Source organism: Grammomys surdaster, unplaced genomic scaffold (assembly GCF_004785775.1).
Source record: "Grammomys surdaster isolate TR1022 unplaced genomic scaffold, NIH_TR_1.0 148, whole genome shotgun sequence".
NCBI classification, from domain to species: Eukaryota; Metazoa; Chordata; class Mammalia; order Rodentia; family Muridae; genus Grammomys; species Grammomys surdaster.
Window position 1 is genome coordinate 1,231,751 of NW_021604606.1, and position 19,728 is coordinate 1,251,478.

At 35.5% G+C, this 19,728-nt stretch overlaps 1 protein-coding gene across 4 annotated transcripts in view; it reads left to right on the forward strand.

Moving 5' to 3' along the window:
* The window catches only part of Dmd (dystrophin), a 1,212,244-nt gene that overhangs the window by 951,746 nt on the left and 240,770 nt on the right, over positions 1–19,728 (forward strand). For all 4 annotated transcript variants that reach the window (XM_028765040.1, XM_028765041.1, XM_028765042.1 and 1 more), the window contains one exon: positions 8,434–8,512. In XM_028765040.1, coding sequence (XP_028620873.1) covers positions 8,434–8,512 — 79 coding nt within the window. The remainder of the gene's footprint in view (positions 1–8,433; positions 8,513–19,728) is intronic.

Below are 19,728 nucleotides of genomic sequence, written 5' to 3' on the forward strand. Positions count from 1 at the left end.
GAAGAGAAGAGAAGAGAAGAGAAGAGAAGAGAAGAGAAGAGAAGAGAAGAGAAGAGAAGAGAAGAGAAGAGAAGAGAAGAGAAGGGAAAAAGAATAGATCAATGTTAGTCTCAGAGGCACCTGTTAGTTTCCACACCAAAAATCAGGTAACGATTATACTCCCACTCAGAGTGAACCTTGTGTTAACCCTGGGTTCCCAAGGTTTAACCTGAGTAGCTCTGTTTAACTCCCAAGTGTCTTAATGCTAAGAAGACATAAATTGAAGAGCTCTCAGTTAGTCTTGTACTAAAGAAGACCAAGTTGTTTGGCCACAAAGCTGTTATGTGTCATAAATACTCATTCGAAACCTTATATCATAACATATTTTTTCTTCAGTTACAATTCAATAGAAATGAAAAGTCATGGATTGGAGCGCTGACTCAAAAGATAAGAGTACTACCAGATCTTGCAGAAGACCAGGGTTTGATTCCCAATACCTACATGGTGGTTCATAACCCATCTGTAACTCCAAGTCCAAGAGATCTGATGCCCTCTTCTGGCCTCTTCAGGCATAATACATGAATAGAGTATATAGACATACATGGTGGCAAAACACACATAACATAGAATAATAATCTTTAAAGAAATGAGAATTTAAAGACTGTTAATTTTAAATTGAAAGGGATTGTAATTACTTAAGAGAATTTCAACTATTAATATGATAGTCTCAGTTGAGTTTCCAGAATGATTTTTTAACATATATACACGAGTGTTCCATGCTGTTAGAATTCAACAGTGCTGACATGATATTATCCTTTAGAATGAACTTTATTAGGCAAGAATGACATGGCAGCTATGATGGGCTTAAAAATGGAAGAGCATTGGAAGATATAGAGCATCACACTGTAGACAATCTTCCCTTCCAATACTGAGAAGTGCTACATTAGAAGAGATAGCCGTAATAAACAACAAAACAGATATCCTGAAGGAGGGGACAAACCTTTTAGCTCCAGAGAAAAAAAAAGAGGATTTCTGACTCTTACAGATTCTTAGGGAGCTAGATAATCTTTATACCATGAGATCTGATCTAGCCTGGCCTATACACCTATGGACAGAGAGACAAGCATTAAGTAAAAACAGAATGTTATACTTTAAAAATTATTTTAGTGCTGACCATGGTGGTACACGCTTTTAATGTCAGCACTTGGAAGGCAGAGGTAGGTGGGCCTTTGTGCATTGGAAGCCAGCCTGGTCTACAGACCTAGCCAGGATATCCAAGGCTATGCAGAGAAGTGCTGTCTAAAAAAAAAAAAAAATGCCAGGTGATTATAGCACATGCCTTCAATCTCAGCACTCTCTTGATAAAACAAAAAAAATAGATTTGTTTTATTTTAAGTTTGTAATGCTTGTATTTATATGCACCAAATCTGTGCCTAGTACCAACAAAGGTCATAGGAGGTCTTCAGATTTCCTGAAATTGGAGTATAGATGTTTTTGAACTACCATATGGAAGCTAGGACATTAACCTGGGACCTTTCGAAGAAAAACAAGTGCTCTTAATTTCTCTTCCATCTCTCCAGACACATAAACTTATTTTAAAAAACATTTATTCATTATTATTATGTGTGTGATTATGATGTATGTGCATAAGCATGTGTGTGTGAGTCAGGGGACAATTTTATGGACTCGGTTCTCTTAGTCCATTTTTGAGTTCCAGCAACAAGCTTAAGTTACTAGGCTTGTACAATAAGTCTCTTGTCCTATTCTGCCATCTCACAAGCTCATCATAAACTTATCTTGCAGCTATATTGGGGGAATAGCTTCAAAGCCATAGTACAACATATTTTCTTATCAAATCTCTGTGTCAAATACAGCTTGAGAGAGGCATGGTCTGATTTTTGCAAAGGGGGAAAGAGTAGCTAGATAGTATGCATTCTAATACATGACAGGATTTGTAAACAATACATAGGTGCTCCCCAACACAAATATATAGCTCACAGAAAAATATAGATTACAAAATTGTTGGGCAAAGAATTCATGAGTAGACTATAGAAAGTCTGCAAGTATATAAGGGAGGGCATTATTCGCTATCCTCACAATAAGAGTTAGGGATTATGCTTGTTTTGTTTTATTTTACTTTGTTGTTTTTATTTTTAATAGCCCCATTAGTATAGGTGTGGGGTACAGTTTTCTCATGAGCATGAGTATTTGTCATGCTTTAAGACAAACTAATAGCCAGACAGACAAAATGCACAAGCCTAGGTAAATATTTTTTTTCCTGGTCCGTGGAAAACATGCTTTCTGTGTGGTATCAGAAAGAACCCTTGAACACTAGAAAGAATCCACATTGTCTAGCAAGGCATTTCCTCATCTGGTGGTAACTATGACTCTTGTAAACCTTTAGAGAAGACAATAGCTTAAATATGATTAACCAGCAAATTAAGGGTAAGTGGAAGCCCTTGAAATTTTAAAACAAAATCAGCAACACATTTGATAATACTGTTTTCAAAGAGCAGCAATTGTTTATCTCTGTCTTATTTCTTTTCTTTTTAAAAATCTCTTGGCAGGTTTAGAGAAAATAACAAAGAAATCAAGAGGGCCTTCAAATTCACACAGGAATGTATTGAGCCATGGAAAAGAGCTGAGAATTAAGATTTGTTGGATGATTTGGTACTCATTCATTTTCCCTCAAATTGCACTTTGAGTTCTACCGTATTCATATTTAGCACAGTGACTAACAGATTATAAGAATTCAACTCTTTCATTCATTCCCTTGATAAAATTTTTTAAGCAATTCATATATACTGGGCAGTATGCTAAGCTGTGTACAAGATAGCATTGATGTCTCATAGACAAAGAACCTGTGTTTCAGTAATTATCTTTTGAATGGATATAGAGAAGAGTTTGTTTTGTTTTTCTTTCCTTTTAGAGCTAAGGGTACCTTGGCAGCAGAGCTCATGCTCCTTGTTTACAAAGCCCAGAGTTCAGTCTTTGATATCACACAAAGCAAAATTAAATACACAGTAAAAACCCAGGAAACATTTTTTCACTGCACTTATAAAAGGTCTCCACAAACTGCATGTTATATGGAACCCATCAAAATGGAAAGCAAAGAATAATATATATCCTTCATAACTCTTGAATATGATTACGTTCAATGTAGATTAATATGGGAGAAATTTGGGCTTTGAGGTTGCCTTACGCTTGGTTGCATTAATTTTTCCAAATTCTAATATTGTAGTCAAGATGAATGTAATGAATATCATATATAATGAATATAAATGTTTGTCTTTCATCATCAAATTGAAGAAAAGATGGAAAAGAAGAGAAGGAAAAGGAAAGGAAAGGAAATGAGTATTCCAACGTCTTGTGTTAATGTTGAAAAATGTTTATTTAAAATGTACTTGTTATGGTAAAGATTTAAGAATAATATGTCTGTTAATTCAGTCAACTAACATGAGCTAAGCACCTGTTGTAAGTCAGGTACTGTGCTCCTGTCTGGAGATAAGCCCAGGAAATAAAATGATGTCCCCTGTCCTCACCAAGCATATAAAAAGACCTTTCTTTTTACTCTCCCCTGGCATGCATTTAGTGAAGAATTGATGCAAACTAGATTATGAGTACTCACAGAGCAGATGGCAGTATTTTGCCCATCTGGGCTAGTTCTAAAGAAAAGACCCTTGTGTATCAATAGATAAGGTTTCTTCCAGTTCTAAGCTTTCATGGTCTATGATCAAATAGCACAAATAGGATGTATGCTTCCAGATTGATGTTTTACTTTTATTACTATCATAAAACGAAAACAAGGGGCATGACCTATTAATTCAGAGGAAGTTCTAATCCTTTCGTCTCTTTAAATAATTTCATTTACACTCCTTTAACACTTTCTGCTCAACTCACCTTCTTACTTTCATTTTTACCTCATTTTAGTTTTTCATCCTTTCTTTCCCTTCCTTTGGTTACTTAAAACAACTTATACTTGTTAGGTAAAGAGTCTCATATTTCAAATGAGCTGTTGCACACATACACTACTGCTTCCTCTTCTAATAGCCTTATTTCCAGTGTCACAGATTTGAAATTGAGAAGTGGACTGTTTCAAAAAATGAGCTCGTGGTATAATGTGGTGCAATGTGAGGACACTTGCTAACTGAACAGCTGTGAAGCTTTGGGTTTTACCCTCAGCCAGGCAAATGCAAATCAAAAGAAGCTCTAGTATTCAAATGAATCCTTCCTTCAAAAGACTCCTGTGTACCTTCATTTTAAATTTATTTTTAAAATCTTTGTCATAAGACATGTTTTGATAATATTTTTCCTTTCTGCTAATTCCCATTGGAGCCCTCTGTACAAACCTGTTGCCTCAAGAATTGGGGGTCTATGCTGAAGAGAGGAAAGAAAGACTGTAAGGGCCAGAGGTGGTAGTTGACTCCATAGAACCAGCGTCATCCAGACACAACATAGCTGATGCATGTATGAGCTCACAGAGACTGACAACACAAGTAAGAACTGTGCAGGCTCAAACTAGACAAAATTCTAGCACTGGATACCTTCTTTGATATTCCATACAATGCTAAGCTAATTGCTGCACATATCACTCCAAGTTCAGTCAACTGAGACAGTCTCTAGCTGGCCACTGCAGAATTTGATGTCTCAAAAGCGAGCTTATCACCATGTCTCACTTCCCAGTGAGCTAAGCTTTGAAAGAGCAGAGATTACAGTAGTTGTTTAATGCATGCATATTATTTTTAATATTAACAAGTACACATAAAGTGAAAATGTAACAGAGAGAATAATTAAATTGTCTTAATGCAAGGTACTGATATCTAGCTTCTGTTTCTGAGTCCTGGCTTATATATATTATTTCATATTGCTTAAAAACAGCCAGTTCAAAAATTCTAATGTAGTTGAGCTATGGTATCAAAAGCTTATCAATTTTTTCATGAATAATTGCTCACAGAATAAAGTACTTGTTGCTAAGGAGCTACAGCTTGTAAAACCCTTGGTCTCCTTCACACTTTTCTTTCTCACAATCATTTCTTTATTTAGTCAATTTGCAGTCAATCTACCCAGAACCTTTCCCCTGTGACAATCTGTAAATTAAATTTTTTATACTTAATTCTTATTTATTTTAAAACTGTTTTGTGAATATTTCATTTCAGTAAAAGATACATATTTTTAATTTGAATCTTCTTGTGTGTTTTCGTTAAGTTTGCATCATGGGGAGCGAAATTCACTTTGATCTTATTTTTACCTCTTGACAATACTGGGTATGCACTAGAAATTTCCATTTTTGTTCTTCTTATATGGCAATGTTTTATCCATAGCCTTTAATAAGGATTGTAGGTCTGCATCAGCCTACCTGGCCCAAGTAAGTTCCTTCTTAAGCCTGTCATGGCTCAGTTTTTACATCAATAAAATCACAGAGTAATATTACTTGTTATAGAGTTATTGTGAAGAATAAATTTCAATTCACATTGCTACATACATAATATTTAACAAATGTTGGACGTTTTGTGTTATATATGATACCATGCTCATTATACCCTATTCGTCTCTATTTATTAACTGTAATAGGAAAAATTTAGAGACATTGTACTAATTAGGATTCTCTAGGACCTCAGTAGGAGGAGGAGAGATAGATGATAGATGGTAGGTAGATAGATGTGTGTGTGTGTGTGTGTGTGTGTGTGTGTGTGTGTGTGTGACAGAGAGAGAGAGAGAGAGAGAGAGGGAGAGGGAGAGGGAGAGGGAGAGGGAGAGGGAGAGGGAGAGAGGTGATAGAGAGGGAGGTGATAGGAAAATTGCTTAGACGGTCTTAGCTCATAATCTGTCGAAGCAAAGAAATTTCATGATCTTGTGTCAGCATGCAAGGGATCCAGAACAGTTGGTAATAGCAAGCCTATTCAAGTCCAAAGGCAAAAGAGGAAATATTAATTCCATCATGGATCAATGTCCAAGCTGAAGCTTGGCCTTAAGTTGATTTGCATAAGGCCCACTCACCTTGGGGAAGGCAATCTACTTTGTTGAAATCACAAATTCCAATTCCAATTTCATTTTTAACAATAATTTTTAAAAAATACCCTCATAGATACATTCAGAGATAATGTTTAGTTTCATAGAGTTAAATTTGCATATAAAATTGACTACCACAGCTATATAATCATTGTTTTTTTCTCTTTTCCTCTGTCTCTTGCTGCTCTCTCTCTCTTTATTTTGTCAAATAGTCATTAAACAACTCTTTGCTATCACATACTCTGTACAGGGTTCAAAGAGTTGTATAAAGGAAGGAGTGGAGACAGACACATGCAAAGAGGAGCCCCTACCACCAAGAGGTTCAGGTTCTATTTTAGGAGACATTCATTTCCTTATAATTACTGGTTGGCACTATACAAATGCCCCATGTATAAACCATGTGCTATGAGCATGCTGAGGAAGCAATTAATTCTCACCTGGGAGAGGGAAAATTCAACATATAAACCCTAGCATCCTAGCAGTGGGAGAGAAGATAGTTAGAATGTTCTGAGGGAAAATGATGGTAGTATGAAAACCCCCTTAGAGATATGGAACATTGGAGGACAGCTGGTAGTTTGGTGGACTCAGCAGACAGAGTATGGCTAGCAGAGCAAAGTTCTAAATCCTGGCAGACAAATCTGAAATTATTTCTAGTGCTTCCCTGTGTATAATAGTAAGGGAAATCCTGCATTGTTTTAAATCCCTGCTTAGTGAATCTCAACCTAAGTTAGATAAGGCAAAAAAAAAGAGTTTAAAAACATCTTAGATTTACATTAGATATTTCATTGAGATCTTTATTAAATATTTCATTAATACTGGGAAGTTAAAGTTGACATTAGTTTACACTTCTTGAGGAAATTGAGAACTGCTTTATTTCTGGATTATTCTCCACAGTACAAGAACCTAAATTCTGGTGCCTGTGGGCAAGCTCTGAACAGTTCCTTGTTTAGCATGGGCTGTTGACAACTAAACTAAGATCCAGAGTCATGAGGAGGATGCCTGGGGCCATGACTAATACTGAGTTGGTGAAATGCCAGATGACAACATTTATCATTTCATACCTTCCAAAACGTCTCCCCGTTTCCTTACCAAGAATGGAATTAAATAAGCTTAAACAGGACACTGTAAATGTACTATAGAAAAACGTAATAGGAAAAAAAAAGAATGACAAGACATTCCATGCTTCCTGGGTTATATTATCATTTCTAAATGAACTGAAAGCTGAACCCTGAAAGTTTCTTTCAGCTCATTACCCACCCACCCTACCTTACCACAAATTTAAGCCTTGCCTCTACTTTTTAATCTGTGTATTTATATGTTTACATAGGTATGTGTGTAGGTACATGTGCATATATGTATGTATTCCTGTGAGAACCTGAAACAACCTCAAGTGTCAATTTCAGGATCACCAACATTTTCTGAGACAGGGTTTTGACTGGACAGAAGACCCGAGACATCTTCCTGTCTCCTCCTCTGTACTAGCCAGTGCATGTGCCACCACAGCCAGTACTTTTACCTAGGTCAGTGGTTCTCAACCTGTAGGCTTTTGACCCCTTTGAGGGTCAAATGACCCTTTCACAAGAATGAAAGCTACTTACATTGTGATACATTACAGTAGCAAAAAGACAATTATGAAGTAACAACAAAATAATTTTTTGGTTGGGGGGTCACCACAACATGAGTAACTTTATTAAAGGATCACAACATTAGGAAAATTAAGGACCATTGACACAGGTTATAGAAATTGTCAAACTTTACTAACTGAACTATCTGCCCAACTCATCCTTTTTTATCTTAATGTTTTACTGTACTTTTTGTTTCATTATGCTTTGTTTTCTGTTGTTGAGGTGAGACTGGTCACACTATGTAGTTCTAGATAGCTTTGACTTATGACCTTTCTGCTTCAGCACCTGAAGTGCTAAAATTTCAGGTGTGTGGCACTAATGCTTGACTAATAACTACCATCAACCTTTGATTGTTTATTGTTAAGAATTAATTATAACTTGATAACTACTAATAATTTATTAAAATTAATTTAACAAGAATCATTACTACAAAAAATAATCAACTAACACCCAAAGCCAAGTATGTATTTACAAGCCCCTAGGAGCACTCAGTATAATACCTTATGACAACTTTCCCAGCATTTTGTAAAATAAATTAGATTGTGCACTTTATTGGTGGTTTCCAGTGAAGGGAGTTATAACAAGTATCATTTTAAAACTATCAAAATAGAGCAACTTCTTTGTGTTTGACCTTGGTTTGATAAAAATAAGTCTTGGAGAGCATTTAACATTAGGAATTATTAAAGCCAGAGTTATGAAGTGTTGCTTTTTCTTTTCTTGCCTTAGAGACCCAAAACATCTTACCATAAAGAAAACAGTGTTTTAATTGTTCCTCATTAAAAGTGATGAGAAAACATCATCTCTCTTCTCTTCCTCCCAGGTGGCTGTGGAGGACCGTGTCAGGCAGCTGCATGAAGCCCACAGGGACTTTGGCCCAGCATCTCAGCACTTCCTTTCCAGTAAGTCACTTTCATTGTTCCCTTCTTAACCTTTTCACTGTATCTTAGTAGCTAAACATTGAGAAAAGTTGAACTAACAATCATCCCTGTCAAATACACTAGAGATGTATTTCATTCTGAACTCTGTTTTGTCCTGGAACATGAGGCCCAGATAGATCATTTTTTCTAGTCATCAACTAAAACACAGTTGTTCTTGCAATACATTTTCCAGTACAGACTTCAGTAACATTTTGAAGATCCCACAGTCACAACTCACTCCATAAAGGGGATAATTATAAAATTGTCATATCATCCCTCAGTATATATTATTGTGAGTATAATTATTTTCTCTGTTAGACACAAATTCAGGGCCTTGTTTATGATTAGCAACGATCACACCACTGAGCAAATTCCTAGCCTTTGTTCTTATGAGGAGAGGTCTCACTATGTACCTGAAACTGACATCAAACTCACTATCCTTTTGCCTCAGTCGCTCAAGTGTTGGAGTTACAGACATATGACACCACACCCAGCTAAAGTTAACAAAAGTCACTAAATACTTTCTTCTCCAATTGTTCTCTCACCCTAATTATTCTTACTTCTCTTTTTCCTTCATTTTTACTGCTCCCTTTTCTTTACTAGATTTTATAATTTGTTCATTGTATCTTATAATCAATTGCATTACCTTTATATTATTACTAAAAATGACATGTTTTGTAATTAATACTAAGAGAGATAACTTTAGTTTATGGAAAGTTTTACTGGAAAATTCTGTTAGTATAACAATGAATATACATTGGCAAGCACCTGTTTCCCTCTAATTATTTTTGGTAATTTTTAATATCTCTATGGTTACATGTTTCTATGGAAGTATATTTTATATCTATATAAATATATATATATATATATATATATGCAAGTATATTTCCATAGAAAAATTGTGTATAATATACACATAAATGTTATATATTAATAGTTTTAGAGTACTTAAAAGCCACAGTTCCACTCTGTAGAATTAATACCTCTTAGCATTTGATATATGATTTTTGTTCCTATAAGATTATTATGTAGTTTTATAATCACTTAAATGCAGTTGTTTTGTGATATACAATTTTACAAACACTAATTTATTTGATTCTTCTAGCAAGTTCATGAGGTGGTTCAGTATTATACTCATTTTAATGATAAGTAAATTATACTCATTTTATTGGTGAGGAAATTAAGAAATCTGCATTTACACAGCTAGTGGATAAGCAAACCATAATGAACTCAAACTAAAAAGATGCTTGCAGGGTCTATATTTAACCACTATACTACAGCTTTTCTCTATTTCTTTACAGGAAGTAAGTAATTCTGCAGGGTTTCCCTTCAGACAACTTGTGTGTGTGTGTGTGTGTGTGTGTGTGTGTGTGTGTGTGTGTGTGTGTGTGAGAGAGAGAGAGAGAGAGAGAGAGAGACAGAGAGAGAGAGAGAGAGAGAGAGAGAGAGAGAGAGGAACTTTTTTAAAGGTTTATTTATTTTATGTATATGAGTATACTGCTACTGTCTTCAGACACACCAGAAGAGGGCATCAGATCCCATTACAGATGGTTGTGAGCCACCATGTGGTTGCTGAGAATTGAACTCAGGACCTCTGGAAGAATATTCAGTGCTCTTAACCACTGAGCCATCTCTCCAGCCAGTGATGTGCTTCTTAATGTGGATATGTGTACATGTACATAAAGTTATGGATGTACATATATACGCACGTGTGTGTGGAGACCAGAGATTGATATTGGCTGGCTTTCTCTATTGTTCTCCACTTTTTTTTGAGGCAGGATCTCTCACTGATTCTTAAACTCAACAATTCAGCTAGAGTGACTAGTTACTTAGTTCTGGAGATCTCCCTTCTTTACCTCTATACCCCTGAGTTTACAGAGACATCACTATTCCCAGCTTTTAAGTAAGTGTTAGAAATCTGAAGTCAGGATGATAATTTCTAGGAAACTCTCGAATTCATTGTTTTTAATAGCTGAGTAATACTCCATAGTGTAAATATACCACATTTTTTGAATCCATTCCTCAGTTGAAGGACATCTGGGTTCTTTCCAGCTCCTGGCTATTATAAATAAGGCTGCTATGAACATAGTTGAACATATGTCCTTGTTATATGTTCGAGCATCTTCTGGGTATATGCCTAAGAGTGGTATAGCTGGATCCTCAGTCTATGTCCAATTTTCTGAGGAACTGCCACACTGATTTCCAAGGTGGTTGTACCATCTTACAGTCCCACCAACAATGGAGAAGTGTTCCTCTTTCTCCACACCCTCGCCAGCATCTACTATCACCTGAGTTTTTAATCTTAGCCATTCTGACTGGTGTGAGATGGAATCTCATGGTTGTTTTGATTTGCATTTCCCTGACAACTAAGAACTAGAAATTATCATCCTGAGTGAAGTAAGCCAATCACAAAAGAACACACATGGTATTCACTCACTGATTATTGGATATTAGCCCAGAACCTTGAAATGCCCAAGATGCAACTCACAGGCCACATGAAGCTCATGAAGAAGGAAGATCAAGTGGGGGTGATTCGGTCCTTCTTAGAAGGAGCAACAAAGTACTCAAGGGAGCAAATATGGAGACAAAGTGAGGGACAGAAACTGAAGGAGGGGCTGTCTGAAGACCATTCCACCTGAGTATCCATCCCATGTGCAGTCACCAAAAGTAGATGCTGATGTGGAAGTCCGGAAGTGCATGCTGATAAGAGCCTGATATGGGTGTCTCCTCAGAGGTCTTCAAGAGTCTGACTTATTCAGAGGCAGATGCTCACAACTAGCCATTGAACTGATAATGGGGTTCCCAATGGAGGAGTTACAGTGAAGGCCATTGGAGCTGAAAGGGTTTGTGGCCCCATGAGGAGAGCAACAATACCAACCAACCACAGCTCCCAGGGTCTAAACCACCAGCCTGGGAGCACTTAGGGAGGGATCCAGGGCTTCAGCTGAATACTTAAGAGTGGAGGGCCCTGCTGGGCATAGGTGGAAGAAGAAATCCTTGACCTCATGAAGGCTGGACGCCCCAGGGGGTGGGAATTTGAGGGTGGGGAGTTGGGAGTGGGTGGGTAGGTAGGGGTTACATCCTCAGAGAAGAAGGAGGAGGGGTGAGGGGATAGGGAGTTCCTGGGTGGGTGGGGGATGGGGTAAGGGACAACATATGAAATGTAAATAAAACATCCAATAAAAAAATAACAATAACAAAAGTCAAAAAAAAACTAAAAAAAAAGAAATCTGAAGTCAGATCCTCACACTTGCACAGCAAACACTTTCGCAACAACTGGACAACAAAATTTCCTAAAAGATGTTAGTTCTGTCATATATATATATATATATATATATATATATATATATATATATATTCTTGACTTGTTCTAAGTCTAGTTATTTGAACTATCTTTTAATAGCACACGTGAATAGAAACTGAAGGGGGAAAGTTAAAGGTGTATTCCTCCATGAGTATAACTATGGCTTTCAGTAATGCTGCTAGAAAAATCACAAAGGCTAAGATTGTCTTGGCAACAGCCAATCTATTTAATTTAATTAAGACTAAATATGATAATGTGCTCCTTAGTGACTCATAAGCCATAAATACAAATATTACTATTATGAATATTAATTATTCCTAAGATGCCATGAATATCCATTCATACTTTCTTCTCTCTGTACCTTCCCTTAAATTCCCATGTCTTCTCATTAAAATCTACTCTCAGAAAATAATATGTTACTCATTTAATGCAGATGACAGGTAAAGTTTAATGTATACTTTTCCCTGGTTGTTTACATTGTAATAGGATAAAAAAATTATAAGCCTGAGGGATGAGTTTCTGATGATAAGATGTCAGACATAAACTCTGAGCTTTCATGAACTAGGTAAAACATCTTCACACCTTTTAAACCATGTTATACTTTCTAGAAAGGTCAAATATGTAGCCATGTGCATTCCGAAAGAAATCTATCTGCCTGAGTGGGACCAGTCCTAGAAGTCAGAAAATTTTGAATATTCATTTGGAAAATCAAAAAACACATAGACATTCCACTTATATATGTAAAAATATACTAAAATGTTTAAAGGCATGTTGCAGAAATAGGACAGTGAGACTAAATATAAATTGAATCTTCATGTTGTCTTCTTTAAATTCAAATATCATATATATTCATCTAGAAAAATTTAGAGAGCGGTAAGGACAAACAGGAAAAGAACAATTATAAATAATTCCATTACTTAGATACAACACTCTCCAAATTTTTCTATTTATCTATCTGGTTCTAAGGTCATCATCTTCTTTTTTTCTTTTTTCTTTTTCTTCCCTTCTCCTAAACCAGAGACAGCACCCAGTGCCCTTGTACATGCTAGCAAGTGCACTTCTACTGATGTATATTCACCAGCCTATTTTCTTTTAAACCAGATAAGACTTTAAAATAAAAGCATGATATACAAGTACTTGCAGCCAGAGACTGACAGTTCAAAAGTACCTTGAGTTCAAGGCCACCCTGGATTATATAATAAATTCCAGATCATCCAAGAATAACAATAAGACATTGTCTCAAAAAAAATTAAGAAAAGAAAACATAAAGTTTTATGACTTGGTTTTCCTCTTACTAATATATTTAAAATGCTTCTGTTTATATATCCTTCTATCAATTCAAAATCTTAATAGCTGACCATATAATTCCTTCTGTGGCTATGCCAAACTTACCAAGAGAATTCTGACTTTTGGTGCTAACATTATCATCAAATGTTCACTATTATGTTCAATATTATGACTGCTACTCTACAGACATCTTACATGTTCTCTACATGACAAATGTCTAACTACATAGTTGTAGAATTAAAGGCTGTTTTTATTTATAGGACTTTCCATGTGGATTATCAATCTGATCTAGGAAACTGCACAAGAAGTTAGGTGTCACGTCAAAATCATGTTTGAGACAGAGCATCAGGAAGTCACTTATTTTCTCTCCAGTTGTTTTCTACAAAAATAAAGCAACTTCATTACTACAAAATAAATAAGATAAATATATTTTAAGTCATACTAAGGTTGTATCAGAAGTGTTGATTTAATATATGCTTGTCTCTAGGTTACTTGGAATAGCAGGAGGGTGATTTCTAAACCTTACCAATTACAAATGGAAAGAAAATGATATTAGGTCACAAACTAACAATGCACTTACATACCAACAGTCTCTCTCTCTCTCTCTCTCTCTCTCTCTCTCTCTCTCTCTCTCTCTTTCTCTCTCTCTCTCTTTTTTTCTCTCTCCTTAACTATGGCCAGCATTTTACAGGTGCATACAGTCACTCCGATTAGGAAATTACATGACAAATAGTCAGTTTTCTGTCAGATGACAGACTCTCTCCATTGTTTCTTCCTGATGTCTTCATTGCCCAAACAAGTTGTTTCTGTTGTCTTAGATCCAAGTGGAAATGAAAAAATGAAAAGGCTGTAAAATATTTTCCTTCTCCTTTAAGTTAACTTGTCTTTCTTCCTACTTTAAAAAATAATTCCCGCAACTTAACCAAGGGAGATATTTGAGCAATATAACTTCAATTGTTTCAAATATTGTGCTTTTCAAAGTAATGTAAAAATACATGTAATTATATAGTTGGAGGTACCATGTCAAGCTCTTTATGTCAGTAATCAAGAAAATATTACAACTCTAGTTGATGGATCCATGCATCTAAGTTTTGTTATTCTTTTGTTTTTTTCTAAAGTTAAGAAGGCCCTCTAGCTTATTTTTCCATTATTTGAGTTTCTATTCTGAATTGTACTATTTTTTTTACCAAGAAAAAATAAATTTTGCAAAAGCAAAAAATCCTTTAGTAGCAATTAAAAGAATTCATGGTGTCTTCATATGTTATAAGTTCTAGAATTCCTTAGAGAAGCATTTTCCAAGCCATGCTTCTTAGAACATTAATGTTCTATATGACTTTAATAACTGTCCCCAAGGGTTGACAGAGATGAGCAGTCCTTTGGATATCTTGAGATCTTTGGTAGATGTTGGGACTCTACAGAGGATAGAGAGACTAGTTCTTCTTTGCAAGTAGATGACTGTGGAAATATTCTTTTTCAGGTAAAATACATTTGTTGTCAATATGTCATATAACACATTGAGTCTTTACCCAATGTATAATGAAAAATATAACTCCTAAAAGTGGTGACAACATGACCCTATTATGAAGAAAATGCATATTTATAACGCAGGAAGGTATACTTTCTATTTCTCCTTAACTTCCCAACCCCTTTCCAGCCCTAGCCCTGGAGTCACTTCTGTTGTATAACTTCTTAACTTTTGAGATGGCTCCATCATGCTTATATTATTAACTTTCATAATCTGAAGTGTGGCTCATTTATGAATCCTGAAATCAATGACTTTGATTTTTCAATGAAATTGAATGACTTGCATCCTCTAGTTTTTGATGGAATGGAACAGACAAGAAAAATTTAGGACATAGCGTACTAAGACAGCCACACATTGCTTGACACTTCACTTATTCACTGAGGGGTGCATGTGTGTACTAGATCACAATGTAAAATGCTTTCTTTCTGTAAGACACAGCCAAAACATTTTGGGAAATGCTAAACAATTTCAGTCAACCCTTTATTTTATAAATGCCAGGATAGGTACAAAAAGATCAAATGATGTGCCCAAGGTAAAAAATAAATGTATATAATAGATCATAGAGAGGCACTAGGCTTCTGGCCTTCTAAGTCAAATCTCACACTGTCTTTCCCATTAAGAACGTATACACAGGACAATGACTATGTATGTATTGCCAAGGTTTTCCTTTATCTTTTCTCTTTGTCTCTTTCTCCATCCTACGTTAAGATACTAAGATGTTTTGCAAAAATTCAGTTGTTCTCTCAGTACTTCTGATTCAAAGATTATCTTATTTATAGTATGAATATAATTTAAGAGTACAAGTTGGCTAGATCTGTAGTACATGTCTGTCTATATTCCTAGGCTTTAGGGAAGCTGAATCAGGAGGATTGTTTGATACCAGTGTGAGCAAAATATCAAAGACTTTCTTATAAAGAAAAAGAGAGCAGGAAATAGCTATAATTTGTATATATGAACTGTGTGGGTTCAAATTCTTACTCAGATACCAAAGAAATTACTTAATGTACTCTTATTATTTTAAACATTGTATAAAATTAGCTTATGTCCATATTTTATCAATATTAGAATATAGCTTTTTCACTCATACTTCCAAAGCTGTGATATCAAAAGGCATCTTATGAACAATAGAATTTTGAATCCAGTGAAATGCAATAGTGTTATGTTACAATGAAGGTCAAATTGTTAGTATGTATTGAACACTTAGAAGAGTTACTGGGACATGGTAATTGCTACAAATGTGTTTGCTTCTAGCATTAGCTTTAGTATCATGATTGCTATCATCTTGGCAGTTGGATCTTTTAGATTCAAACTTCTCACACAATATCATTTATCTTCTTGCATTTGATTCTCAATGTAAGTAGCTAATCTCTTCTCTGAACATGGATGTAATGTGAAAGTCCATACCTCACACATTTTAAGGGATTAATATTTGTTTAATTAATGAACAGATGGATAACCCTATGAGTAGACTTTAATTTCTATCATAGAAGAATGATGAAATATTGACAAAAATTGTATTACTCTAGGAAGATACCTAAAGTTTTATAGATGTTCAGTAAATATTTACAGAATTAATTATCTCCAAAATATTAAGAGATAAAATTATTCATGACATTGTTAAAACACAGTTGTCTGAGAATTTAACATAATGAATATCATATAGGCAGCATTCAGTATATAAAGTAACATTTTATGTTGCTTGTTAGCAAGCACTATAGCAGTAATAACTTTGCATGCTCATATTTATGAAATCCTTCTTTGTCATGTTAAATTTTATGGAACAATATTGGGTTCCAAATTATGGCATGATCACAGGGATATTTAAGAATAAAACAACAGAAAGATGCACAGTAGTATTGAAAATAAAAGTACATCCAGAGATAAACACTTATCCTGTCTTTGTACTTTTGCAGATTATTTTTAAGGAGCATATATTACTTTCATAATAGAAAAAGCAATAAAGGATACAATTCTGATATTCTAGCTGTTAGCCCAATGACCTCTTCAAATATTATACTCTATTGGTGGCAATGAAACACTGTAAGACAAATTTCTTCCTTATTATTTATTCTAAATGAAAAACTGTGAACTTCATCAAATGACTTTTCTGTTCACAGATTATGAGACATTATAAAAAGAAAGAAAGATCAGTTCTTTCTTACAGGCTTTTCTTAACTGGTTTAATCTTATCCCTGGTTAATTCTTTCCTTCTCTTGTCAGAGAAACTCAAGCTTTTATAGCTTCTCCTCAATACATAGGGCAAAACATTTTGTTTCCAGCTTCACTGTAACTGATTCTTCACCCTCAAACCTCTTCGTTATGTGCATAATTTTTTTTGGATAGAAAAAATCAAGCCAAGCATGGTCGTGCATGCCTTTGGTCATAGCACTTGGAAGACACAGAGACACATGGGTTTCTGTGAGTTTGAGGCTAGCCTGATCTACACAGTGCATTCTAGGCTAACCATGTCCTATAATTAAGTACTGTCTCAAGAAACATGGGGTAGGGGACAACAAACCTTTAAGCTCATCTAATAATTGCTGGCATTCAGATAACAAATTGTCCTCCAACATAAATCATTGTCCTTAGGGAATGGATGGCTTAAAATCTGAGAAGGCTAGTAATTTAGAGCTTCAGATGGGTTTAAACACATCATCCTGATAAAATTCCAAGTGAATCCTGCAAGTACAATGTGAGGTAATTTTCAGCATAAAGGTTTTTTTTTTTGTCAGGAATCTCAGGATAAAATAATTTGGGCTAGTTTCTTCAGCAATCACATGTAATTCCACATGTTTGGAATTGAGACAAAAGCTGTCAAAGCTGTAAGTGATGTTGGTCATGATTCTCTAAGGCTAAAGATAGGCTAATAACTCATGCCTGTTTCTATGGCTCTTTCTTCTCTATTATCTTTTGCATCAAGATTCTGTGTCATTGATCTTATATATTCCCTGTATTTGAACACAAAAGTAGTCTTATGAAAGTTCTCCATTTTTTTTCTTCTCTGGGAATTTAAATCCTGGAGCTGGCATCATGAAGACAACTGGCTCAAGAGAAATAATTGTGAGGTGGTAAACAAACCTACTTTTGGTAGGATTCAGTCAGTCAGAAATGACCACACAAGGAATCATACATTTTGGTCATATGTCATACCTTGTTTGTCAGATTATGACTAATAAATACTATGTTAGCTAGATAACCAAATCACTTGATACAAAGGCATATTTCCAAAGTTTATCTGCCATAATTGTAACCACTCATTGAAGCTTGTCCAGAACTTTACAGAATTAAGCACTAAATACCTTGATTCCAGAAAATATCCTCAGTTCTAGGGAAATCAGAATAATTAGACATTTTAGCCTTGGAGACATTTCCATACTAATACAGCTTTAAGTGGGGCTCCTTATAGAAGAAATTTGTTCAGTGAGTAACTCTCAGATGAAAGAAGAGGAGGGAAGTCATCTGTAGTATGAGGATGTTGGAACAAGTTTGATTCAAACCAAACAAAGAGGCAAACCTCAATCTGATCCCATAAGAGACTCTGGAAGGCATATTGCACTACAGAGTTGGATATGCCTTAGGAACATGACAAACAATTCACTGAGAATAGATTTCCGTGTATTTAGAAGTGATAAAGTAGATGCCATTTTGTTAAAAGAGATTCTATTAGTTATGTTACATGCTGCTTACACAACATACCTGACAAAACCAACCTAAGGGAGAAAGGGCTCATTTTGGCTCACAATTTAAGGGTACAATCCTTCATGATGGGTATGTCACAGCAGCTGATTACATCTCATATACAGCCAGAAAGCAGAGGTAAAGAATTTCTGTGTTTATCTCACCTTCTTATCCTTCAGTTAAGAATGCCATTCTACAGAATGAAACTGTCCACAGCTAGGATGAGTCTTCTGATCTCATCCTTTTCAAATGATCCCTCAGAAGTACATCCAGAGGATTGTTTTCATTATGACTAGGATCCCTATAAATTTTACAAGGTTAAACACTACTGGAGTCCTCTAGTGATAGGATGAGTGGATCCTTACCAGCTAGCCAAGACTTAGAAGTCTCAGAGATGTGTACATCATCCAGCCTGGCTAAAGGAATCCAAGTAAATCACCAATAGTGACCTTGTCTAGCCTTTATGAAGCTACTATTGTAGCCTGTACAGACTTTTGTTTAGAGTTAAGCTGTGGCTTTAAGCTTTGTCACTATCACTACTTTATCTTATGGCTACAAGAAAATGCCTGATAATGTGTCAGTTATGAAACAAATGCTTCATCTTTCTTCTTTCATCATCCTTGTAACAGATACCTCTGGGAATATTCTCATGATGACCTGGGGTAGGAGACACTAGTGCTAGACTTCTGAATCAATTTTATGACGTGAGTACTATTTTAGTGGAATAGTGGCACTAAAAGGTATATTTTTACACTCTCCAGAAAATGAAAGCATTTGTGCATTTGACCTAGGGTACTATTTTGTCATCTATCCCAGAATACAAAGTTTTGCACAGCAAAAATGGTGGAATCACATCCCTGTGGGCAAAAATCATTACTTTCATTTTTCCATTTGGATGTTTTCCATTTTCAGAACACATCCAGTTTGAGATTGCAAAATACTTTCTGATGAGAACTTTGAGGTGAGGACAAAGGCTTGTTGTTCTTTTGTAGAATTACATAAACTGTTCTTACCTTAAAAAAAAAAACCCTACTCTTCTGAATATTTAAATAGATTTTCACATATATGCAATGAAAAGCTCATCTTTGTTTCAGTCAGGTGCAGGTATTGCTGTGTTATTTGTCATGTTTCTGTAAGACTCTAAGGAAATGGAATGTGTTTATATTATGAGCATGATAGTTTCATGACGCAGGGGCACAGAAAGACCAGGAATGGAATTTGGTGCAATGGGCCAATAACCTTGTTGCTCATTAGGGTGAGACAGGTAGATTGCAAGCTGAAGGCCTGGCTGGACTGCAAACAGATTCAAGGCAACCTGGAAAATATCTTCAGTGCTTAGTCTCAACATAAAAGGAAGTCAAGGCCTGGGCTCCAACCTTAGTGGCAGAGTGCTTTCCTGTATAA